Source organism: Rhinoraja longicauda, chromosome 39, assembly GCF_053455715.1.
Source record: "Rhinoraja longicauda isolate Sanriku21f chromosome 39, sRhiLon1.1, whole genome shotgun sequence".
NCBI lineage: Eukaryota > Metazoa > Chordata > Chondrichthyes > Rajiformes > Arhynchobatidae > Rhinoraja > Rhinoraja longicauda.
In genome coordinates this window covers 12325463-12344759 of record NC_135991.1, presented here as the reverse complement: position 1 = coordinate 12344759, position 19297 = coordinate 12325463, and the positions used below count along the sequence as shown (strand labels likewise).

General features: G+C 53.2%; 1 protein-coding gene across 1 annotated transcript; it reads right to left on the bottom strand.

The window, feature by feature from the left end:
* Nucleotides 1–13239: 13239 nt before the first annotated feature.
* LOC144611141 (WD repeat-containing protein 46-like) lies at nucleotides 13240–19284 on the bottom strand. The gene is made up of 6 exons (XM_078430205.1): nucleotides 19238–19284; nucleotides 18629–18775; nucleotides 16564–16658; nucleotides 15547–15642; nucleotides 15035–15148; nucleotides 13240–14027 (listed from the first exon to the last, which is right to left on the bottom strand). Exons 2-6 carry the CDS (start codon nucleotides 18639–18641, stop codon nucleotides 13917–13919), a joined length of 429 nt encoding a protein of 142 aa, XP_078286331.1. The 5' UTR covers nucleotides 18642–18775; nucleotides 19238–19284; the 3' UTR covers nucleotides 13240–13916.
* Between the last annotated feature and the right edge of the window lie 13 nt (nucleotides 19285–19297).

Here is a 19297-nt window from a genome sequence, read left to right as displayed (position 1 = left end):
TAGATTATTTATTCATAAAAAATTCCAAAGCTCCTACAAACATTAATTAATTGCAAATCAATTCAAAATTGTTCGAACACACAAATTTCCACCGTTATGTAAAATATGTTTATGAACTGACTTTAATGAGACGGCTGGTATTGCAGTTTTTTAGCTAGCAATTCTATCCTGGGCTCCGTTGTCGATATGGCACACCTCAAGTCGTCTTCCAGATTTAATTTATTTCGGTATTTGTTTTTAAGGATGAGAAGTTGGGAGAATGCTGCTTCACATAAGTAAGTTGTTGGGAAGGGCAATAAATTCCTTATCGCGATTTCTGATATTACTGGGAATTTTGGAACTTTTTGCCCAAAATTCTTGTAGTTGCAATTCACCAAACCATGATTTAGCTTCAAAATTGTTTTTTAAGTCGATGAACTCTTCTTCTGCTGCTTCAGGGATATTAGATACATTGGCATTGAATGGGTGATTGTAAGGGAGAAAGATTTGCAACATTCATCAGGAAAATAACTTCTTAATCGAACAGTAAGAATTTCCAAATGCTCTTGTATCAAGCTATATAAGTCATCGATGTTAATTTCATTTGCCGCTTCTTCAACAAATTGGACAAGTGTTGGGAACATGTATAATTTCTTATGGTTAATTTTGGTGATCCAGAGTTCCAATTTCATTTTGAAAGACGATATGTTTTCAGACAAAGATATTATCGTACTTTCCTTACCCTGTAATCCTGTATTAACACTATTAAATATCTCAAAAATGTCGACCAGGTATGCCAATTTGCACAACGTAAATTCATCCGTCAACAATGATTCATATTCGCTTATTCGCTTGCATTTTGAGAATCGAGAAATATTTGAAGCTCTCCTCTTAATTCAAAAAATCTCTTCAACGCCTTTCCTTTCGAGAGCCATCTTACCTCTGTGTGAAACAATAGTGCTTCATGCGTTGATCCCAAATCCTCACATAAAACTTTGAAGAGCCGTGTTGCAAGTGGCCTTGATTTAACGACATTTACTGCTTTAATCACTCGGTTAAGCACTTCTTTCAATGGTTCAGGTAACGTCTTGGTAGCTAATACTTGTCGATGAATCATGCAGTGAGTCCCAATTACTTCTGGAGTCACTTTTTTAACCAACGATTGGAAGCCAGACTTACAGCCGAGCATTGCAGGTGCCCCGTCAGTACAAACTCCGCATAATTTCTTCCATTCAATTGAATGTTCATTAAAGAAATCATCAATTAAATCAAAAATATCAGCAGCAGTAGTTGAAGTTTGCAGAGGCTTACAACACAAGAATTCTTCTTTAATTTTTTCATTTTTATAATAACGAACATACACAAGAAGTTGTGCAAAGTTTGTCACATCAGTAGTTTCATCAAGCTGTATGCTGAACAGCCCAGTTGGAGTTTCTTTTAATTCTTGAATAATTTGGCATAAAATATCCTCGGACATATCTGTTATCCTTCGTTTTACCGTATTGTTTGACACGGATAGAAGCGATAATTTATTTACCGCTTCAGGACCGATCATGAGACGTACAATATCTTTGGTGCATGGAAAAATAAGATTCTCAGCTATTGTGTGTGGCTTTTTAGCACGTGCTATTCTTAATGCAACCGTGTATGAAGCTTCAATGGCGGCTACATTTTTGTTTTGAAATAATCCACTGCTATCAAGCCGGCGGCTTTTGACACCAACAACTTTTGCTTTAAAAAAGTCAATACTTTTATCTTTCAAATCAGGGTGCTTAGTTTCGAGATGTCTTTGAAGTTTAGCTGGTTTCATAGACTCATGAGCAAGAACTTCCAAACATACTACACACTGTGGTCTTTCCACACCTGCATTAACTATGTCAGTGAATCCCCATTTCAAGAAATCATCACTGTACTTTCTCTTTCTTACACTCATTTTTAAAGGGTTAAGAATCACTCGAACAAAACTAACTACGTGTCACTGCAAGCGCGCGTACAACACTAGGTAAGTGGGAGGAGCGACAGCGGTGGCGCGACCAAGACAAAACAGAAACCAAACATGTTCAATACTGGCTTGAGTGACAACACGTTGTGTTGAGTGACTTAGGGAACTGTTACATTTAGTTTCATAGTATGAATTTATATAACTATCTTAATATGCATTTCACCGTGTTTTATATAATATTCATATCAGCTCAAAATCATTTAACGACCCCATGGCATTGGTGTCGCGACCCCGTTTGGGGTCGCGACCCACAGGTTGGGAACCACTGAACTAGATGGTATGTTTGTAAGAATATTGAAATATCTCTAGATAACCAACCATTGTTACTTTTTAAATATTTTATTTGGTAAGTGTACCACACTGTCTTATGCATATGTATTTATTTATTTATTTATCACCTTTATTTATTTATTTATTTTTGATGTTTTTCGTATTTTATTTTATTTATGTCGATAATGTACTGTTTTGTATATATCTCTGTGAAAAATCAATAAAATCTGAAGAGAAAAAAAGAAAGGATCCTTTATTTTACATCGTATCAAATGTAAAACATCGGGGCCAGATTTAACTTGATCATGTCACTGCTTATCCAAACCCTTCACTGGCCACACTGATAATGTCACTGCTTATCCAGACCCATCACTGACCACACTGATAATGTCACTGCTTATCCAGTGGGGGAGAGGAGAGGAGGAGAGTGGAGGGGGAGTGGGGGAGGAGAGGGTGCTAAACCAATGCAGGAGATATTTGGGCCCAACGGGTCCACTTGGTCCAGTATGACAATAAAATTTGTCTTGGCATTTGACATTGGAATTGGTGAATAAGTCAGCTCCTGGCTCGCAGGCTCACAACGGTCCTTTGCCTCTTACAGCGCTTGTATTGGAAGCACCGACTGCGCATGGTGCGGCTAACGGGTTTCGTGGTTCCCCAATCACCGGAACCGACCGAAAGATGGACAGTCAGGTATAAACTATCTACTCTTTGACACGCTGGGCTCTCAGGATACGCTGACGTAACAGAGTTATCCGGTAAATGACCGACAGTTCAATAACTCCCAGTCATACAGCAGGGATGCCAGGAACGAATCACTCGGTCCAGACTGTCCGAGAATGGACTGACTGCGGCCGATCACTCTCTCGGTGGTGGCTGGGCTCTCAGGACCATCCATTCGCTTTCTTCCAGGATTGTCGACGATGGACCGAGCACTCGGGTCCATATCTCAACGTCACTCTTTTCAAACACGAACCAAAACGATGAAACCCAGAGATGAGGTAAGAGTGTCTGCGACATCGGAACTGGTTAAGACCCAGTAGATTAGTCTGGTAATACCGAAAGTAATGGAGATCGAGGCCATATTAGGGTTGTGGTTGGTTACAAATGGCATACAGAAAGACGGCGGAGTTGTCAAAGATCAACGTCACAGCTTAGTAAAAACAAAATACATGTGTACTTACAGCACCATCTCGGTTAAATTCAGACATGGGCTGATGGATGACAAGAGACATTGGGGGAATGAAATGCCCGCAAACGACCATCTTTCATATCATGCCAACATATCCCATGCATTCAATAACATTCTCACATCCTCGACCCCGCCATCAATAAAAACTAAAAGTGCACGGGGTTACACAGTGTCTCGGGTAACATTTGTGAAGGAAATGGGCAGACAATGGTTCGGCCCTGGACCTTCCTGCTCTCTTCTGCATTATTCTCAGGTGGGTTCCAGTCCGAACCGTCGCTTGTTAATTTCCTCCGCAGATCTCACTTGGCGCGCTGACATCCTCCAGCGCTTTGTACGTTGTTCAAGATTCCAGTATCTGCAGACCTGGCGTCCCCTCAATCAATACCAAAGATACTAAAGGAACAAGATAGACTACTCGACCCTAAAAACCAGAGTACATCAAGGCGCCATTTAGTAGGCAGAAGCTTGCAAAAACATGTAAAAAAGAAAAATAACAAAAATCTGTGAATTGGTAGATGAGATATATTCTGCATTTTAATGGTATAATCACACATACTGTTCCCCCAAAACACTGATGGCACTGCGAGAGGCATAAAGGACTGCGGGTTTTGCCCACTGACATGGCTCCTTTGCCTTCTACACTTCAGTATAGGTGATTTCAACAGAGTGGTCCATCTTGTTCCTCTAGTTCAATTGATCAATATCTTGTGCGGTACCACTGACCCGAAGCTCGGCGGAACAGTCAGGTAATGTCATACCTTGGCTTGGTGAAAGTGGAAAGACAGTGGCAGTTGAAGATAGATGCTCAGATTGACGTCCTTTTAAATTAAATTAAATAAAATATTTATTCGTCATATGTAGGTTGGCACAGGGTCAACGGTACAATGAAATGTATTTGACAAGACAACGGGTCATCTCAGCAGTAATATTCCAAGGATATTTTTTAATTAAGATTTAAAAATGACATTAGTAAGGTAAAAAGACAATATTAAAATAATCAGCATATATGATGTGAAATGTGTTTATGAGTTCACAAACCTGATGACCTGATGGTAGAAACCGTTGTTAAGTCTGGTGGTACGCGCAGCCATACTCCTGTATCGTCTGCCTGACGGTAACGAGGAGAACAGCCTGTGGTCCTTGATGATGCTGTGTGCCTTCCGCAGGCACCGCCGGTAGAAAATGTCCTGAATGGCCGGGAGACAGTTGCCAGTGATGTGCTGTGCCGTCTTCACCACTCTCTGTAGTGATTTGTGGCTGTGGGCAGAACAGTTCCCGTACCAGACTGTAATGCAGCCCGTCAGCAGGCACTCGATGGTGCATCTGTAGAAGTTTGTGGGGATGCTGGCGTTCATGCCAAACTTCCTCAGTCTTCTCCGGCAAAAGAGCCGCTGGCGGGCCAAGTGCACAACGGGGATTGATGGTGGGCCCACTGTCGTTTTTCATCTATGTTAAAGATTTAGCTAACAATACTTTTAAAATGGCTAGCACGTTTGCTGACGATGCTAGATCGCTAGTGTAGGTGACAGTGAAGGGGCTTATCGAAGATCACATCAGGTTCAAGATGAACAGGAGAAATGGGACCAGGAATGCCTGAAAGTGCGATGTGTATATTTGGTAAACTACTGGGTGGCAATTATTGAAGCAAGTCATCTAATCTTTTGGGAACTGGAAAGATGGACATTTTCTTGAAGAAGGTGGGGACTGCAGATGGCGATATTCAGTGGCAAGAGGTTGGAGACCTCGGCGAATAGCGTGGCCCATTGATTGGCGCACGATTTAAAAACTCGGCCAGGGACTACATTTGGACGATTGACGGAAATTTACCGGCTGGTTCCGAGAATTTACCTGAGTCAAATATGTCATAATGCTGAAAAATGTAGAGAAGATATACGAGGATGTTATCGGGTCTAGAGGGCCTGGGCTACAGGGATAGGTTGGGCAGGTTAGGTCTTTATTCATTGGAGCGCAAAATACTTCAGGCTGAACATAGAGGTTCATAAAATTATGAAGTGGATATATACAGTGTGTGCATAGTATATTAAGCAGGGTAGGGACTTAATTACTGGAGATGTTAGGATCAAGGTGAGAGTGAATAATGATGTCACGGCCACAGATGATCGTGGTTACATAGAACGAGTTCTCCAGGAAACTGTTGAGTTAGTTGCAATAAGGCAATTTAAAGGCCACTTGGTCAGGTAGGCGGGTAGGAAAACATTTGAGCTTTGGAGCTAAACGCGGGCAAATTGGAGTAGCCTAGACATGGCATCTTGCCCGATATGGAGGAGTTGGACTGGAGAGAATGCTTTCGAGCTGAATGACTCTATGACTCCATGATCTCTGCCGCCAGTATGTATTTGAAAGACCAACTGGTGATGGGGGAACGCGTCTTGGCGAAACTTTATTGGCTTGTTCAAAGCAGTTTATCCGGTAGAGTTGCAACGACCAGCTTCTAAACTGTGATGGTATTCAAGCCCTGCCGCAGCTGTCTGGCATTCGCTCTATTAAAACCAGCCTCAAGCGTTATATCGAATTCTCTTTTGGTATCCCTGTCAGCATTGCGGATAACACATGTCCTTCGTGTATAGTTCAGGGTCATCTTGCAAAAAAACCTCTTACCTGGATACACTGACCCCGGAGACGGGAGTCTGGAGCATCAGGCGGTGGGGTGACAAGTTTGATGCACTCACCTCCCCTCCATCCCGTCTCCCCGCCCGTCCCGTCCCCAGGAGGGTGGGAGTTTATCACAGTTACGAGTCCGGGACAGTTTCATTTTACGACGCGGACACCAAGTCCCATCTGCACACCTTCATTGGGAATAAATTCACGGAGAAACTTTATCCTTTCTTCGCGACTTGGGATGAAGACCACTGGATGAGAATCTGCTCCGGTTCCGCTCTGGTTGTGTAAAAGGGTCGGGTCCTGAGACCGGCGTCAGGAGCGGAGCTCAGGGGCTGTGGGGCAGAAACCCGGTGGACAACAGCTCGGCGCTGAACGGCTCCCATTTAATCCCCAAACTGCAACAGGACCTCCCAACTTCCATCCTCAATACTCTGACTGATGAAGGCCAATGTGCCACAAGCCTTTTTGACCGCCTTATCCACCTGCGACTCGACCTTCAAGGAACCATGCCCCTGAACTCCTAGATCCCTCTGCTCTACAACACTCCCCAGAGGACTACCGTTCACTTTGTGGGTCCTGCCCTTGTTCGACGTCACAAAATGCAAACACCTCATTACAACATCGCAGGCTCCAGTCTGCGACCCGCTGGCGCGCACATCACCCGCTGTGGCTCCGCTCACGTTTGTAACTCTACACCTTTAACTTGACGTTTAATAAAGTCTTTAAAAAATAACCCATGTTTGAGTTCTCTCCACGTCTCCACGTCGCGGTACAGAGATCTATTCAAACAGCAGACACAAGGATCCGTGGATACTGGTTTTACAAAAGAAAAAAGACACACAGAGAGCTGGAGTAACTCAGCGGGTCAGGCAGCATCTGTGGAGAACATGGATAGGTGACGTTTCACAGAGTGCTGGAGTAACTCATCGGGCCAGGCAGCATCTGTGCAGAACATAGTTTTCCATGTTCTCCGGAGTTGGTGCCTGAGCTGCTGAGTTACTCCAGCAGTTTGTGTCCTTGTGTCTTTCGTTTATAGTATTTGGTTGTAGAGACACAACATAGAAACAGGCCCTTCGGCCCACCGTGTCCGTGCCGATCAGCGGTCACCCGTACAATCATTCTATCCTACGTACTAGGGACAATTTGCAATTTTACCGAAACAAATTAACCTACAAACCTGCAGGGTGGAAACCGGAGCACCCGGAGAAAACCCACTCGGTCACAGGTACATACTCCGTACTGACAGCACCCGCAGTCAGGATTGAACTTTGGCGCTGTGAGGCAGCAAACCTACCCGCTGCGCCGCTGTGCCGACCCTGGCTTAGGTTTGGAGATACAACATGGAAACATGCCCTTCGGCCCATCGCGTCCACGTCGAACATCGATCGCCCGTTCACACACTCGTTCTCTGATATCCTACACTCTTATCCTCTCCTAATAGGGGGGGCATTTACAGAGGGCTGATTAATCCACACGACTCTGGAGTGTGTGTGTATGGGGGGGAGCATCCGGAGAAACCCCACACGGTCACAGGGAGAACGTACAAAGCTCTGTACAGACAGCACCCGAGGTCAGGATCGGTCGTGGGTGTCTGGCGCTGGCTGTGAGGATTTGATTACTTTTCGAAGGATTTGTTTGGCGAGGACGAACGAAAGCAGTCAGAATTTGCAGTTCGGAGTCCTGTCGGACTACTGAGACTTTCCTTGTTGAAAGAGTCCTCTAATTAGGGAGGATTTGTTCGTGTTTCTGAAAGTCATTGGAGCGGCAGTGGCTGGCAGAAGGCCAAGTTGCACTTGAACTGGTGGGAGCTGAGTCTGGAGCGGTGTTTGTTGTCTGTAGCATCGGAAAGCTCCCTCCCACACCGACTTTGCCCGGTCCAGGTGTGCCGGGTAAGTACCGCAACAGTGCTTTGGATTTTCGTTGAAGCCTCCGGAAGCTCCATTTTCTACGACGGGAGGATTGGCACGGACTTCTCCCTATCTTATCAGGAGGAGACTGCTTCTGTTGCTTTGCCAGGAAAGCCTTCACAAGACTTTAAACTGCTGCAAATGCGTGGAGGTACAGGAATAGCAGAAAGACTGCTTTGACTTATAAAATACTGAGACATTTTGTTTTGTTCCACTCCCTAAGGATGGCGGCCCCTAAGAATTATGCAGCTGCCGTATGGTCGGCAGTCTCCGTGACTAAGGGCCATGAGCCGTTGGGGCGTATACACGGGGTGAAAGTGACCTTGCAGGGCAACATTACCTTCAAGGCTATGCTGACCCCGCTGGGGGAGATTGTTGGCAAGAAGGCCATAGTCGCAGGCGCGGTGGTCAATGGGAAGGCTGTTGTCATCCTAAAGACTGAGCAGTCGGTGGCTCTCGCACTGGAAAGGGAGAGCACGGTGGCCGGGATTTTCATGGCGGTGGACCCATGGGGACGGCCCGTGCTGCCGGTCATGCTGTCCAACGTCCCCCCTTATGTTCCGGACGCGCTCCTGCTCCCACATGTAACTAAGCAGGGGGAGGTGCGGTCTGGGCCCACCAAACTGTTGCATAGGTTGGATTCTGCTATCGCGTGTTTTGGAACACGGGCCAAGCGCGCTGCCATGCATGCAAAGCGGTGGGGCATTTCCGCAGGAATTGTCCTAGGCCCCGGGCTGCCAGCTCTACCAAGGTGGCCCAGGAAGGCAGTGCTGGCCCATCTGGGGCTGCTGGTTCTACCACGGTGGCCCGTGATGGCTTTGTTCCCTTACCCCCAACCCCCATTCACGCACCACCTCCATGTCCCGTACCTGTGGCTGGGAATGCCGGTGGAGTGTGGGGGGGCGGATGAGGAGCGCTGGGAGAGTCAATAAGGAAGCAAGCTAAAAATAATAATAAGAACCTCCAAGCGTGACGCCAGGCAGAAGGTCACCGCAATGAGAGTCCCCCGGCAGTAGATATTATCGAGCTCGTCTCTGAGCCTAGCCCAGGGAAGCCTGAGGATCCTAAGGGTTTGAAGGCTGGAGAGGTTGAGCAGGTAGATGGCGGGGCTGAGGAACAGGCTTCAGCAATGAACCTCACTGTACCACCGCAACCTAGTGGTTGTAAGAGGAGGAGGCGTGGGTCCTCTGACACGGAGAACGACCCTGAAGGTCAGGGGCGACATGAAGGGAGGCGTTTCTCCCCTGTTGAGGCAGAGTACCCATTGCACGCTTCTTCAGGGCAGGAGGATGCCTCTGTAGTGCAGGGACCACCTGAGAGTGGTAGCACACTCACCGAGGGGGTGTTCCCCCAGGGATTGCGTCCGCTGGCTTAGAGGGTGACCAGGGGAAGATTGATGGGGGGGGGACGAGTGTGGGGGTGGGTCCCCAGCCTGTGCTCCCCGTTGAGGCTACGTGTCCTATTGAGGGGTGTGCTGCCCCACCGGCTGAGGGAGCAGGGGAGACTCCGGGAACATCGCCCCCTGAGGGCCAGAGCGAGGTGATTCCCCTGGTGGTTGGGGACGGGGACTCTCTGGGTGACGGTGCTGGGGCGGATGGCCTGGTTGCGAAGGACAGGGTCGTTTCGGATCGTGTCCTTCGGTCGGACTCCAGACGGGCCCGCTCACTGCCCGACCCGGAGACTTCCTCCGACTTCACTGCCCCCAATCCGGTTACAGAGGGCGGTGGGGGTGTGCAGGAGCCTGGCATTCAGCGTGATCTGGCAGCGGTAAAGACATTAAGGCAGTTGGTGGAATCTTTTGAGCTAGTTGATGCTTGGAGGAATTTCCATCCCGACTCTGGCGCCTTCTCGTAGTTTTAAGGGGGGTGGTTCCCGTATTGACCGTGTATATGTGTCTAAGGCCTATGTGTCCTGTGTCTCGGCAGCCTCCATGCGGTTGGAGCCGTGCTCGGACCACTGCCTGGTGCGAGTGGACTTTATCCCGACGCGCACACGGGCAGGGTCTGCGTACTGGCACTTCAACAACCGGCTGCTGGAGGAGCGCCGGTTCCGGGATTCATTCAAGCAGTTTTGGGCGGAGTGGAGGGAAAGGCAGGGGGGTTTCCCTTCCCTAAGGCAGTGGTGGGATGTAGGGAAGGCTTACGTCCATCTGTTTTGCCAGGACTACACGAGGGGGGCGACCAAGGGGCGGGACTCCGAGATCGGACAGCTTGGAAGAGAGTTGCTCGACTCGGAGTTTCGCCTGGGTCAGACGGAGGGGGACTCGTGTGAGTGGGAGGAGTACCAGGAGAAGAAAGGGGCACTGAGGGACTTGCAGCTGAGGAGGTCCCGGGGTGCGTATGTGAGGTCGCAAGTCCAGATGTTGCACGATCTGGACCGCGCCTCCCCCTTTCTCTTCTCCCTGGAGAAGTGCCGAGGTGCCCGCAGGCAGTTTGTCGAGTTGCTTGCGGACGATGGCTCCTCCGTCACGGATCCGTAGAGGATCGGCGCCTCAGTCTGATCTTTCTATGAAACTGTTCTCCGAGGGAACATCTAGTGGGGAGGCACAAGGCGTGCTGTGGGAGGTCTTACCCGTAGTGTGCAAAGAGGTGGCTGAGCGCCTCGATGATCCCCTAACTCTGGAGGAGTTGACTGGTGCCCTGCACCAGCTCAGGAGGGGCAAGTCTCCGGGGCTGGATGGGCTGACGGTGGAGTTTCTTCGAGCCTTCTGGGGTGTCCTGGGGGGCGACTATGTGCAGGTGTTGGGGGAGATGCCCTTCTCGTGGCACAGGGCAGTCATCGTCCTGCTGCCCAAGTAGGGCGATCTCCGCCTCTTGAAGAACTGGCGCCCTGTCTCTCTCCTCAGTACGGATTACAAAGTCTTTGCACGGGCATTGGCCAATCGCCTGGGGCCCATGCTGTCCCATGTGATCCACCCTGACTAGTCCTACACAGTCCCGGGCCGGCCCATCCAGGACAATATCCATCTGGTCCGGGACCTGATCCATCTGTCCCAGAGGGCTGGTCAGTCAGTTGCCTTTCTCTCCCTTGACCACGAGAAGGCGTTTGACCGGGTGGAGCACGACTACCTTCTCGGGACTCTGCGGCCGTTTGGATTTGGATCGCATTTGGTGGCCCGGGTCCGGCTCCTAAACGCTGCTGCAGAGTGCCTGGTCAAGATCAATGGCTACAGAGGCGGCTGGCAGGTTTGGCTTTGCCGGGACCGGGGGTGGAGGTGGTTCTCTCGGCCTACGCCGACGACGTGCTTCTAATGTTCACCGAACCGGTTGACCTGCGGAGGATGCGTGAGTGCCAGCGGGTGTTCTCAGCCGCATCCTCCGCCAGGATCATAGAAAATAGGTGCAGTAGGCCATTCAGCCCTTCGAGCCTGTACCGCCATTCAATATGATCATGGCTGATCATCCAACTCAGTATCCCGTACCTGCCTTCTCTCCATACTCCCTGATCCCATTAGCCACAAGGGCCACATCTAACTCCCTCTTAAATATAGCCAATGAACTGGCCTCAACTACCTTCTGTGGCAGAGAATTCCACAGATTCACCACTCTGTGTGAAAAAAAACTTTCTCAAAAGACTTCCCCTTATCCTTAAACTGTGACCCTTCGTTCTGGACTTCCCCAACATCGGGAACAATCTTCCTGAATCTAGCCTGTCCAACCCCTTAAGAATGTTGTAAGTTTCTATAAGATCCCCCCTCAATCTTCCAAATTCCAGCGAGTACAAGCCGAGTCTATCCAGTCTTTCTTCATTTGAAAGTCCTGCCATCCCAGGAATCAATCTGGTGAACCTTCTCTGTACTCCCTCTATGGCAGGAATGTATTTCCTCAGATTAGGAGACCAAAACTGTACGCAATACTCCAGGTGTTGTCTTACCAATGCCCTGTACAACTGCAGCAGAACCTCCCTGCTCCTATACTCAAATCCCCTCGCTATGAATGCCAACATACCATTCGCTTTCTTCACTGCCTGCTGCACACTCATGCCTACTTTCAATGACAGGTGCACCACGACACGCAGGTCTCGTTGCATCTCCCCTTCGGCCACCATTCAGGTAATAGTCTGCTTTCCTGTTCTTGCCACCAAAGTGGATAACCTCACATTTATCCACATTATACTGCATCTGCCATGCATTTGCCCACTCACCTAACCTATCCAAGTCACGTTGCAGCCTCCTAACATCAACTGGGGGAAGTGTGCTGGTCTCTTGGTGGGTCGGTGGCAGGTGGACTCCCTGCCAGAGGAGATGGCAGTTTTTGCGTGGAGCACCACGCACCTCCTCTATCTGGGGATCTACCTGGGTCCCACTGAGGGGGCGTGGCCGGCGAACTGGCAGGAGCTGGAGGCGAACGTCGTCGCCCATCTGGGGCGCTGATCAGGCCTCCTTGGTGTGTTATCATATCGGGTTATACACCAGCTGGTGACCTCTCTGCTGTGGTACCGGCTGGCCACTCTGGTCCCGTCCTCTCGTTTTATCGCCATGATACAGAGGAGGTTAGTTAACTTCTTCTGTGGTGAGAGGAACCATTGGGTCGGTGCTGGGGTTCTGTGTCTCCCGTTGGAGGAGGGCGGTCAGGCGCTGGTCTGCATCCGCACTCAGGTGGCGGCCCTCCGACTCAGCATCCTGCAGAGGTACGTGTACTCCGAGTGCCCTCCCAGATGGCACTCGCTGGCCACGTACTTGTTCTGCCGGGGTGCTGCCTCCAGGAGGGATCACGGCTCCCGGCAGCGGGCATGAGTCAGCGCGCTAGGCGGGAGTTGCCCGGTATTTACCGTGATCTCCTGAGAGCCAGGAATTTGTTCACCTTCAGCCAGGGCGCTGCTCCTCAGGGGGAGGGGGGTGCTGTGTTTGAGAGGGGGGCCGGTCCTCACCCTGTCACGGTGGGTGTCGGGGAGAGAAGTGAGTGTGGAGCGTTTCCGACCGGGCTTACCCCTGCTCCGTCGGAATTGCTCATCGGGCCCATGGCCCGGGTCCCTTCCCGAGAGCCGACCCCACGCAACATGAGCCGCCTTTCCCAGATGCCCAGCGTGCCATTCCGTGACGCGGAGAGGCGCGTCTTGTACAGGCTGCTCCTGCACACTCTCCACTTCCTCGCTCTCGTCTTCCGTCCGGACACTCCCTGGTGGTCCGTGTTACCACCTGACAGTGGGAGCGGTCCCCAGTGGAGTTCTCTCTATAAGGGAGTCCTCCCGCTTTACATCGGGGACCTGGGGTGGAGAGTGTTGCATAAGGCTGTGCCCTGTAACAGCCGGTTCATGGTCTCGTCTGCCGCCTGTCGCTTCTGCGGCCAGGAGGAGACCGGGTACCATTTGTATACAGAGTGCGTGACGTTGCAGCCCCTGTTCCAGTATCTGAAGGGACTGCTCCTCAAGTTCTGGCTCCATTTTAGCCCTACGCTTTTAATTTTTGGGCACCCGGTACAGAGGGGGGAGGGTCAGGAGGGAGGAGGGGGTCTCCCTGTCGGTCTGCTCCTGGGCCTGGCCAAGATGGCCATCCGCGGGTCCAGGCAGCGGGCAGTCGACGGCCTCACAGATGTCGGCTGCCTGCCCCTGTTCTGGGCTTAAATCCGTGCCCGCGTGTCCCTGGAGAGGGAACACGCGGTGTCCACGGGGACTATGGAGGCCTTCCGTGAACGCTGGTCGCCGCGGGGGGTTGAATGTATTGTTGACAGAGATGGCGGGATTTTAATGTGATAATTATTTACTTTGTAAACTGCCGATACAGGCGGCTTTTGTTTGATCACGTTCCACCTTGTATGTTTGTATGTTTTTCTTTGGAATAAAATTGTTTTCTATATTAAAAAAGAGGTCGGGATGGAACCCGGGTCTCTGGCGCTGTGAGGCAGCAGCTCTACCCGCTGCGCCGCCCCCGGTGTGGGGCAGCTGACCGCGACCGGGGGTCCCGGGTACAGGGCAGGGGGTGGAGGGAGGGGAGCTGCGGACGGGGTTACGTGTGGAACCGGGTGAGAGCTGAGGGAGGGAGGGAGGGGGTGGGAGCCGCCATCTTCTGCTGCTTCTGCGCCTTCACTTTCTGCTCCACGCTCCTCCGCACCCGATCCTGTGGGCAGAGCGGCCCGTTAGACGGCAACCCCAGACCCCCGGGGGAGGGGGAGACGGTGACCGCCCTCCCTTCACCCCGTCCCCAACATGCCCCACTCGCTATCCCCCGCTCACCCCCTCTCCTCTCACCCCGTCACCAACATACCCCACTCGCTATCCCCCGCACACCCTCTCCCCTCACCCCGTCACCAACATACCCCACTCGCTATCCCCCGCACACACCCTCTCCCCTCACCCCGTCACCAACATACCCCACTCTCTACCCCGCTCACCCCCTCTCCTCTCACCCAGTCACCAACATACCCCACTCTCTACCCCGCTCACCCCCTCTCCTCTCACCCAGTCACCAACATACCCCACTCTCTACCCCGCTCACCCCCTCCTCTCACCCCGTCACCAACATACCCCTCGCTTTCCCCCGCACACACCCTCTCCCCTCACCCCGTCACCAACATACTGCAATCACTCCACCCCACTCACCCCTCACATCCCCCCTCCCCTTTCCCTGCTTGCCTCCTCACCCTCCACTCCCCCCTCCGACTCCCCCTGCTTCCCCTCACTCAACCTCTTTCCCCTAACCCACTCCTTACCCCTCACCCCTCCCCCTTTGCCCACCCACTCCCTCACCCTCTCTCCTCCTCATCCTCTCTCCTCTCCCCCTCCCTCACCCAATCCCTTCCCTCACCCTCCACCCCCCATCTCCGTCTCTCTCCCTCGTCCTCCTCATCCCTTCTCCCCTCTCTCCCTCTCCTCCCGCACCTCACCCCTCCCCCATTGCCCCACCCCACTCCCTCTTCCCCCCACCTCCCTCTTCCTCTTCATCACCTCTCTCACTTCCCCCTCCCTCACCCGCTCCCCCTCCCTCACCCGCTAACCCTCCCTCACCCCCTCCCAATCCCTCCCTCCCTCCTCCCCCCCTTCTCCTCCCTCACTTTCTCCCCCCTCTCACCCTCTCCCACCTCTCACCCTCTCCCCTCCCCACTCCCCTCTCCCCCCCCCCCTCACCCTCCGGTTGCCGCTGGCCACCAGCTTCTTCCTCCGCTCCAGGTTCCCGCTGGAGCTGCGGCCCTTCATCCGCCGCCTGGGCTCAAACTTGTCCGTGTCCGTGGGGTCGTAGCCCTGCGGGGGGGGGGGATGGCAGGGGGTCATGAGAGATGGGGGGAAGGGGACGGGGAGAGGGTTTCGGGGGGGGGTGGGCCTAACACCGGGCGCTGCACCCTGTCGCGTTGCATCCGCCCAGGGCAGTGGGTCGGAGCGGGAGAGGGTCGTGGGGGGGGGGGGGTGGTGGGAGATAGAGGGAGAGGGTGGGGGGAATAGAGGGAGAGGGTGGGTGGGGGAGTACAGTGAGAGGGTTCAGGGGGAGGGGACCCTAACAATCACCGGGCGCTGCAACTTGTCGCGATGCCTCTGCCCGGGGAGGTAGGGTCGGGGAGGGTCGGGGTTCGGGTGGGGGGTAGGGGGTTCGGGGGTCGGGGGTTTGGGTGGGGGTTAGGGGGTTCGGGGGGGTCTACACTCACCAGGCGCTGCACCCTGTCGCGGTGCCTCTGTTCCAGGGAGAGGGGGTCGACCTGCCCCAGGCGCTCCGGCTCCAGTGAGATCAGCTCCGGCTGCAGCTGTAACACAGGCAGGGTCAGCGACACGCAGAGAGACCCCCACCCTCACATGGGGAACCCCCCACTCCCCTCTCACCCCCACAGGGGGGGCACCTCCCCCCCACACACACACAGACTTCCCCCCAAAATAAACAGACCCCCCCCACACACACCCCCTACCCCCCCACACACACACACACAGATCCCCCCCACAGACACACACACACTCAGACCCCCCACACACAACCTCCCCCCCCCCACACACAGACCCACACACATACAGACCCCACACACACAGACCCCACACACACATACAGACCCCCCCCCCCCGCACCTCATCCACCGGTTGCAATGTTTACCCCTTTCTTCACCCCCCCCCCACCATCACGCACACACACTCCCCTCCCCAGTTCACCTCCCTTTCACCCACACACCCCCCCCACCTCCTGTCCCTGTTCCAACCAATCCCCCCCACACCCCACATTCATGGTCTTCCCCCCTACACTCCCCCTTCCGTGACCCCCAGCATTTCACCCCCTCCCACCCCTTACCCCTCTCTTGTATCTTGTGCTCTTCACTTGCGAAGAGTCCACCAGGGAGCAGACTGGAAGGAACACTTTTTACATTTGCTGGGGACCATCTTTACATTTACATCGAGCCAATTAACTGACAAACCTGCACGTCTTTGGAGTGCGGGAAGGAAATGGAGCACCCGGAGAAAACCCATGCGGGTCACGGGGAGAACGTGCAAACTCCGTACAGACAGCGCCCGTAGTCGGGATGGAACCCGGGTCTCAGCAACTCTACCGCTGCTCCAGTGACCGGCCTGCTCTGCTCTGTGCTCTCAATGCCTTCCCTCCTCCCCTCCCCCGCCCCCCACCTCTCCCCACTCCCTCCCCCTCTCACACCCACCTTCTCCCCACCCCCCCCTCTCACACCCACCTTCTCCAACAGGGCCTTCACCTCCCATTCCTGCCGCTGCTTCTTACTGCGGTACGGGTTACACTCCAGCCCGTCAAAGTTTGCCTCTCCGGCCCCTGCAGTGAACAAGAGCACCGGTCACTCCCTCCCCGGACCATCCTACCCCCCACCCCCCGGGCCACCCTACCCAACCCCTCCCCTCCTCTCCGGGCAACCCTACCTCCCACTCCCCTCCTCCCCCAGACCACCCTACCCCCCTCCCCCCCGGACCACACTTTCTCCTCCATCAGACCACCCTGGCCCGCCTCCCCACCCCCTCCCCGGACCAGCCACTTTCCGCGCTGCATCTCCCCAAACTAGACTAGTGTACGGGTGATCGCCGGTCGGCACGGGCGCGGTGGGGAAGGGCCAGTTTCCGCGCTGCATGGCGGGACTGTCATATGTTGAAAGACTGGAGCGACTAGGCTTGTATACACTGGAATTTAGAAGGATGAGAGGGGATCTTATCGAAACCTATAAAATATTAAGGGATTGGACACATTAGAGGCAGCAAACATGTTCCCAATGTTGGGGGACTCCAGAACCAGGGGCCACAGTTTAAGAATAAGGGGTCGGCCATTTAGAACTGAGATGAGGAAAAACATTTTCAGGCAGAGAGTTGTGAATCTGTGGAATTCTCTGCCTCAGAGGGCAGTGGAGGCCAATTCTCTGAATACATTCAAGAGAGAGCTAGATAGAGCTCTTAAGGATAGCAGAGTCAGGGGGTATGGGGAGAAGGCAGGAACGGGGAAGTGATTGAGAATGATCAGCCATGATCACATTGAATGGCGGTGCGTACAGGCTCAAAGGGCCGAATGGCCTATTCCTGCACCTATTGTCTATTGCATCTCCAAAGTCCGACAAAGTCGAGAGCGTAAAATGGAGTGCGCATCGGGGCCTGGCGGTCACGGGGAGGGAGAGCTTGCAAACTCCGCACGGATTGCAGGCAGAGTCAGGGGGGAATCTGTGTTTCTGGCACCGTGCCGCCCATGGACGTCCGTCTGTGGAGTGTGAGAGGAAACCGGAGCTCCTGGAGAAAACCCAAGCAGGTCACGGGGAGTAGGTACAAACTCCGTACAGACAGCGCACGTGGTCAGGATGGAACCCGGGTCCCTGACGCTGCGAGGCAGCAACTCTACCGCCGCGCCGCCATTCTGCGGTTTCTTCTTTCGGGTTTAATTTGTAAAACAACATTGTATATTGACACCATTAAACTACAATGGGCGGGTAGAGCTGCTGCCTCACGCTGAGGCCACTCCGACCAGCGATCCCCGCACGCTGGCACTTTCCCACACACTATCCTATCCTGAGTCTCAAGGAGGGTCTCGACCCGAAACGTCACCCATTCCTTCTCTCCAGAGATGCTGCCCGTCCCGCTGAGTTACTCCAGCTTTTTGTGTCCAGCTATCCTACACACACCTGGGACAGTTTAACATTTTTACCGAAGCCAATTACAGTCATAGTCACAGAGTGACACAGTGTGGATACAGGCCTTCGGCCCAACTTGCCCATACCGGCCAACATGTCCCAGCTACACTAGTCCCACCTGCCTGCGCTTGGTCCATATCCCTCCAAACCTGCCCTATCCATGTAACTGTCTCATTGTTTCTTAACGTTGGGATAGTCCCAGCCTCAACTACCTCCTCCGGCAGCTTGTTCCACACACCCACCACCCTCTGTGTGAAATAGTTACCCCTCGGATTCCTATTAAATCTTTTCACCTTCACCTTGACCCTACGTCCTCTGGTCCTCGATTCCCCTACTCTGGGTAAAAGACTCTGTGCACCTACCCGATCTATTCCTCTCGTGATTTTATACACCTCTATAAGATCTCCCCTCATCCAAGAGTAATCTGGGCAATTAACCAACAAACCCGCACATCTTTGGAGTGTGGGAGGAAACCGGAGCACTCGGAGAAAACCCACGCAGGTCACGGGGAGAACGTACAAACACCGTACAGACAGCGCCCGCACTGGGGATCGAAGCCGGGTCCCTGGCGCTGCGAGGTAGCGGCTCTACCCGCTGTGCCACCATTGTGCCCACTCACCTGGCACCAGCATGCTGGTGAAGCCCAGCCCGTGACCCACTCCAGCACATCTTCGTAGGGGCAGAACTGGAGCCCGTGCACGCCCTGCCGCACAGCGTGGGTCAGGTACGGGCTCCGCACCGTCGCGCTGCGCACGTCTTTGTAAACCTGCCGGAGGGAGAGAGAGGGAGAGAGTGAGGGAGAGGGTGAGAGAGGGAGAGAGAGGATGAGAGAGAGGGAGAGATGGAGAGAGGGAGAGGAGAGGGAGAGGGTGGGAGAGAGAGGGGGAGGGGTAAGAGGAGGAGGAGAGGGAGAGAGGGTGAGAGAAGAGGGTGAGAGGGAGGGAGAGAGAGAGGGGAGGAGAGAGAAGGAAGGGGAGAGAAGGTGAGAGAGGGAGGAGAGAGAGGAGGAGGGAGAGGGAGGTGGAGAGAGAGAGAGGAGGAGGAGAGAGAAGGAAGGGGAGAGAAGGTGAGAGAGGGAGGAGAGAGAGGAGGAGGGAGAGGGAGGTGAGAGAGGGAGGAGAGAGAGGGAGAGGGACGAGGGAGAGGGAGGAGAGAGAGGGAGGAGAGAGGGTGTGAGAGAGAGAGAGGAGAGAGGGTGAGAGAGAGAGAGAGGTGAGGAGCAGCTTACATGCACTGTGTTCCCACAGGCGACCCCCAGCAAGTCTCGGTGGCTGAAGGTGAGGTGTGC

Bases quoted from the DNA above. Each gene is read 5' to 3' on its own strand.
- LOC144611141 (XM_078430205.1), bottom strand. The intron at 15,643-16,563 runs GTGGGTGTGAGA...CCTGTGTTACAG, and splicing joins TGAAGGCCCTGTTGGAGAAG to CTGCAGCCGGAGCTGATCTC. The intron at 14,028-15,034 runs GTGAGGGGGGGG...CTCTGCCCACAG, and splicing joins TGGCCAGCGGCAACCGGAGG to GATCGGGTGCGGAGGAGCGT.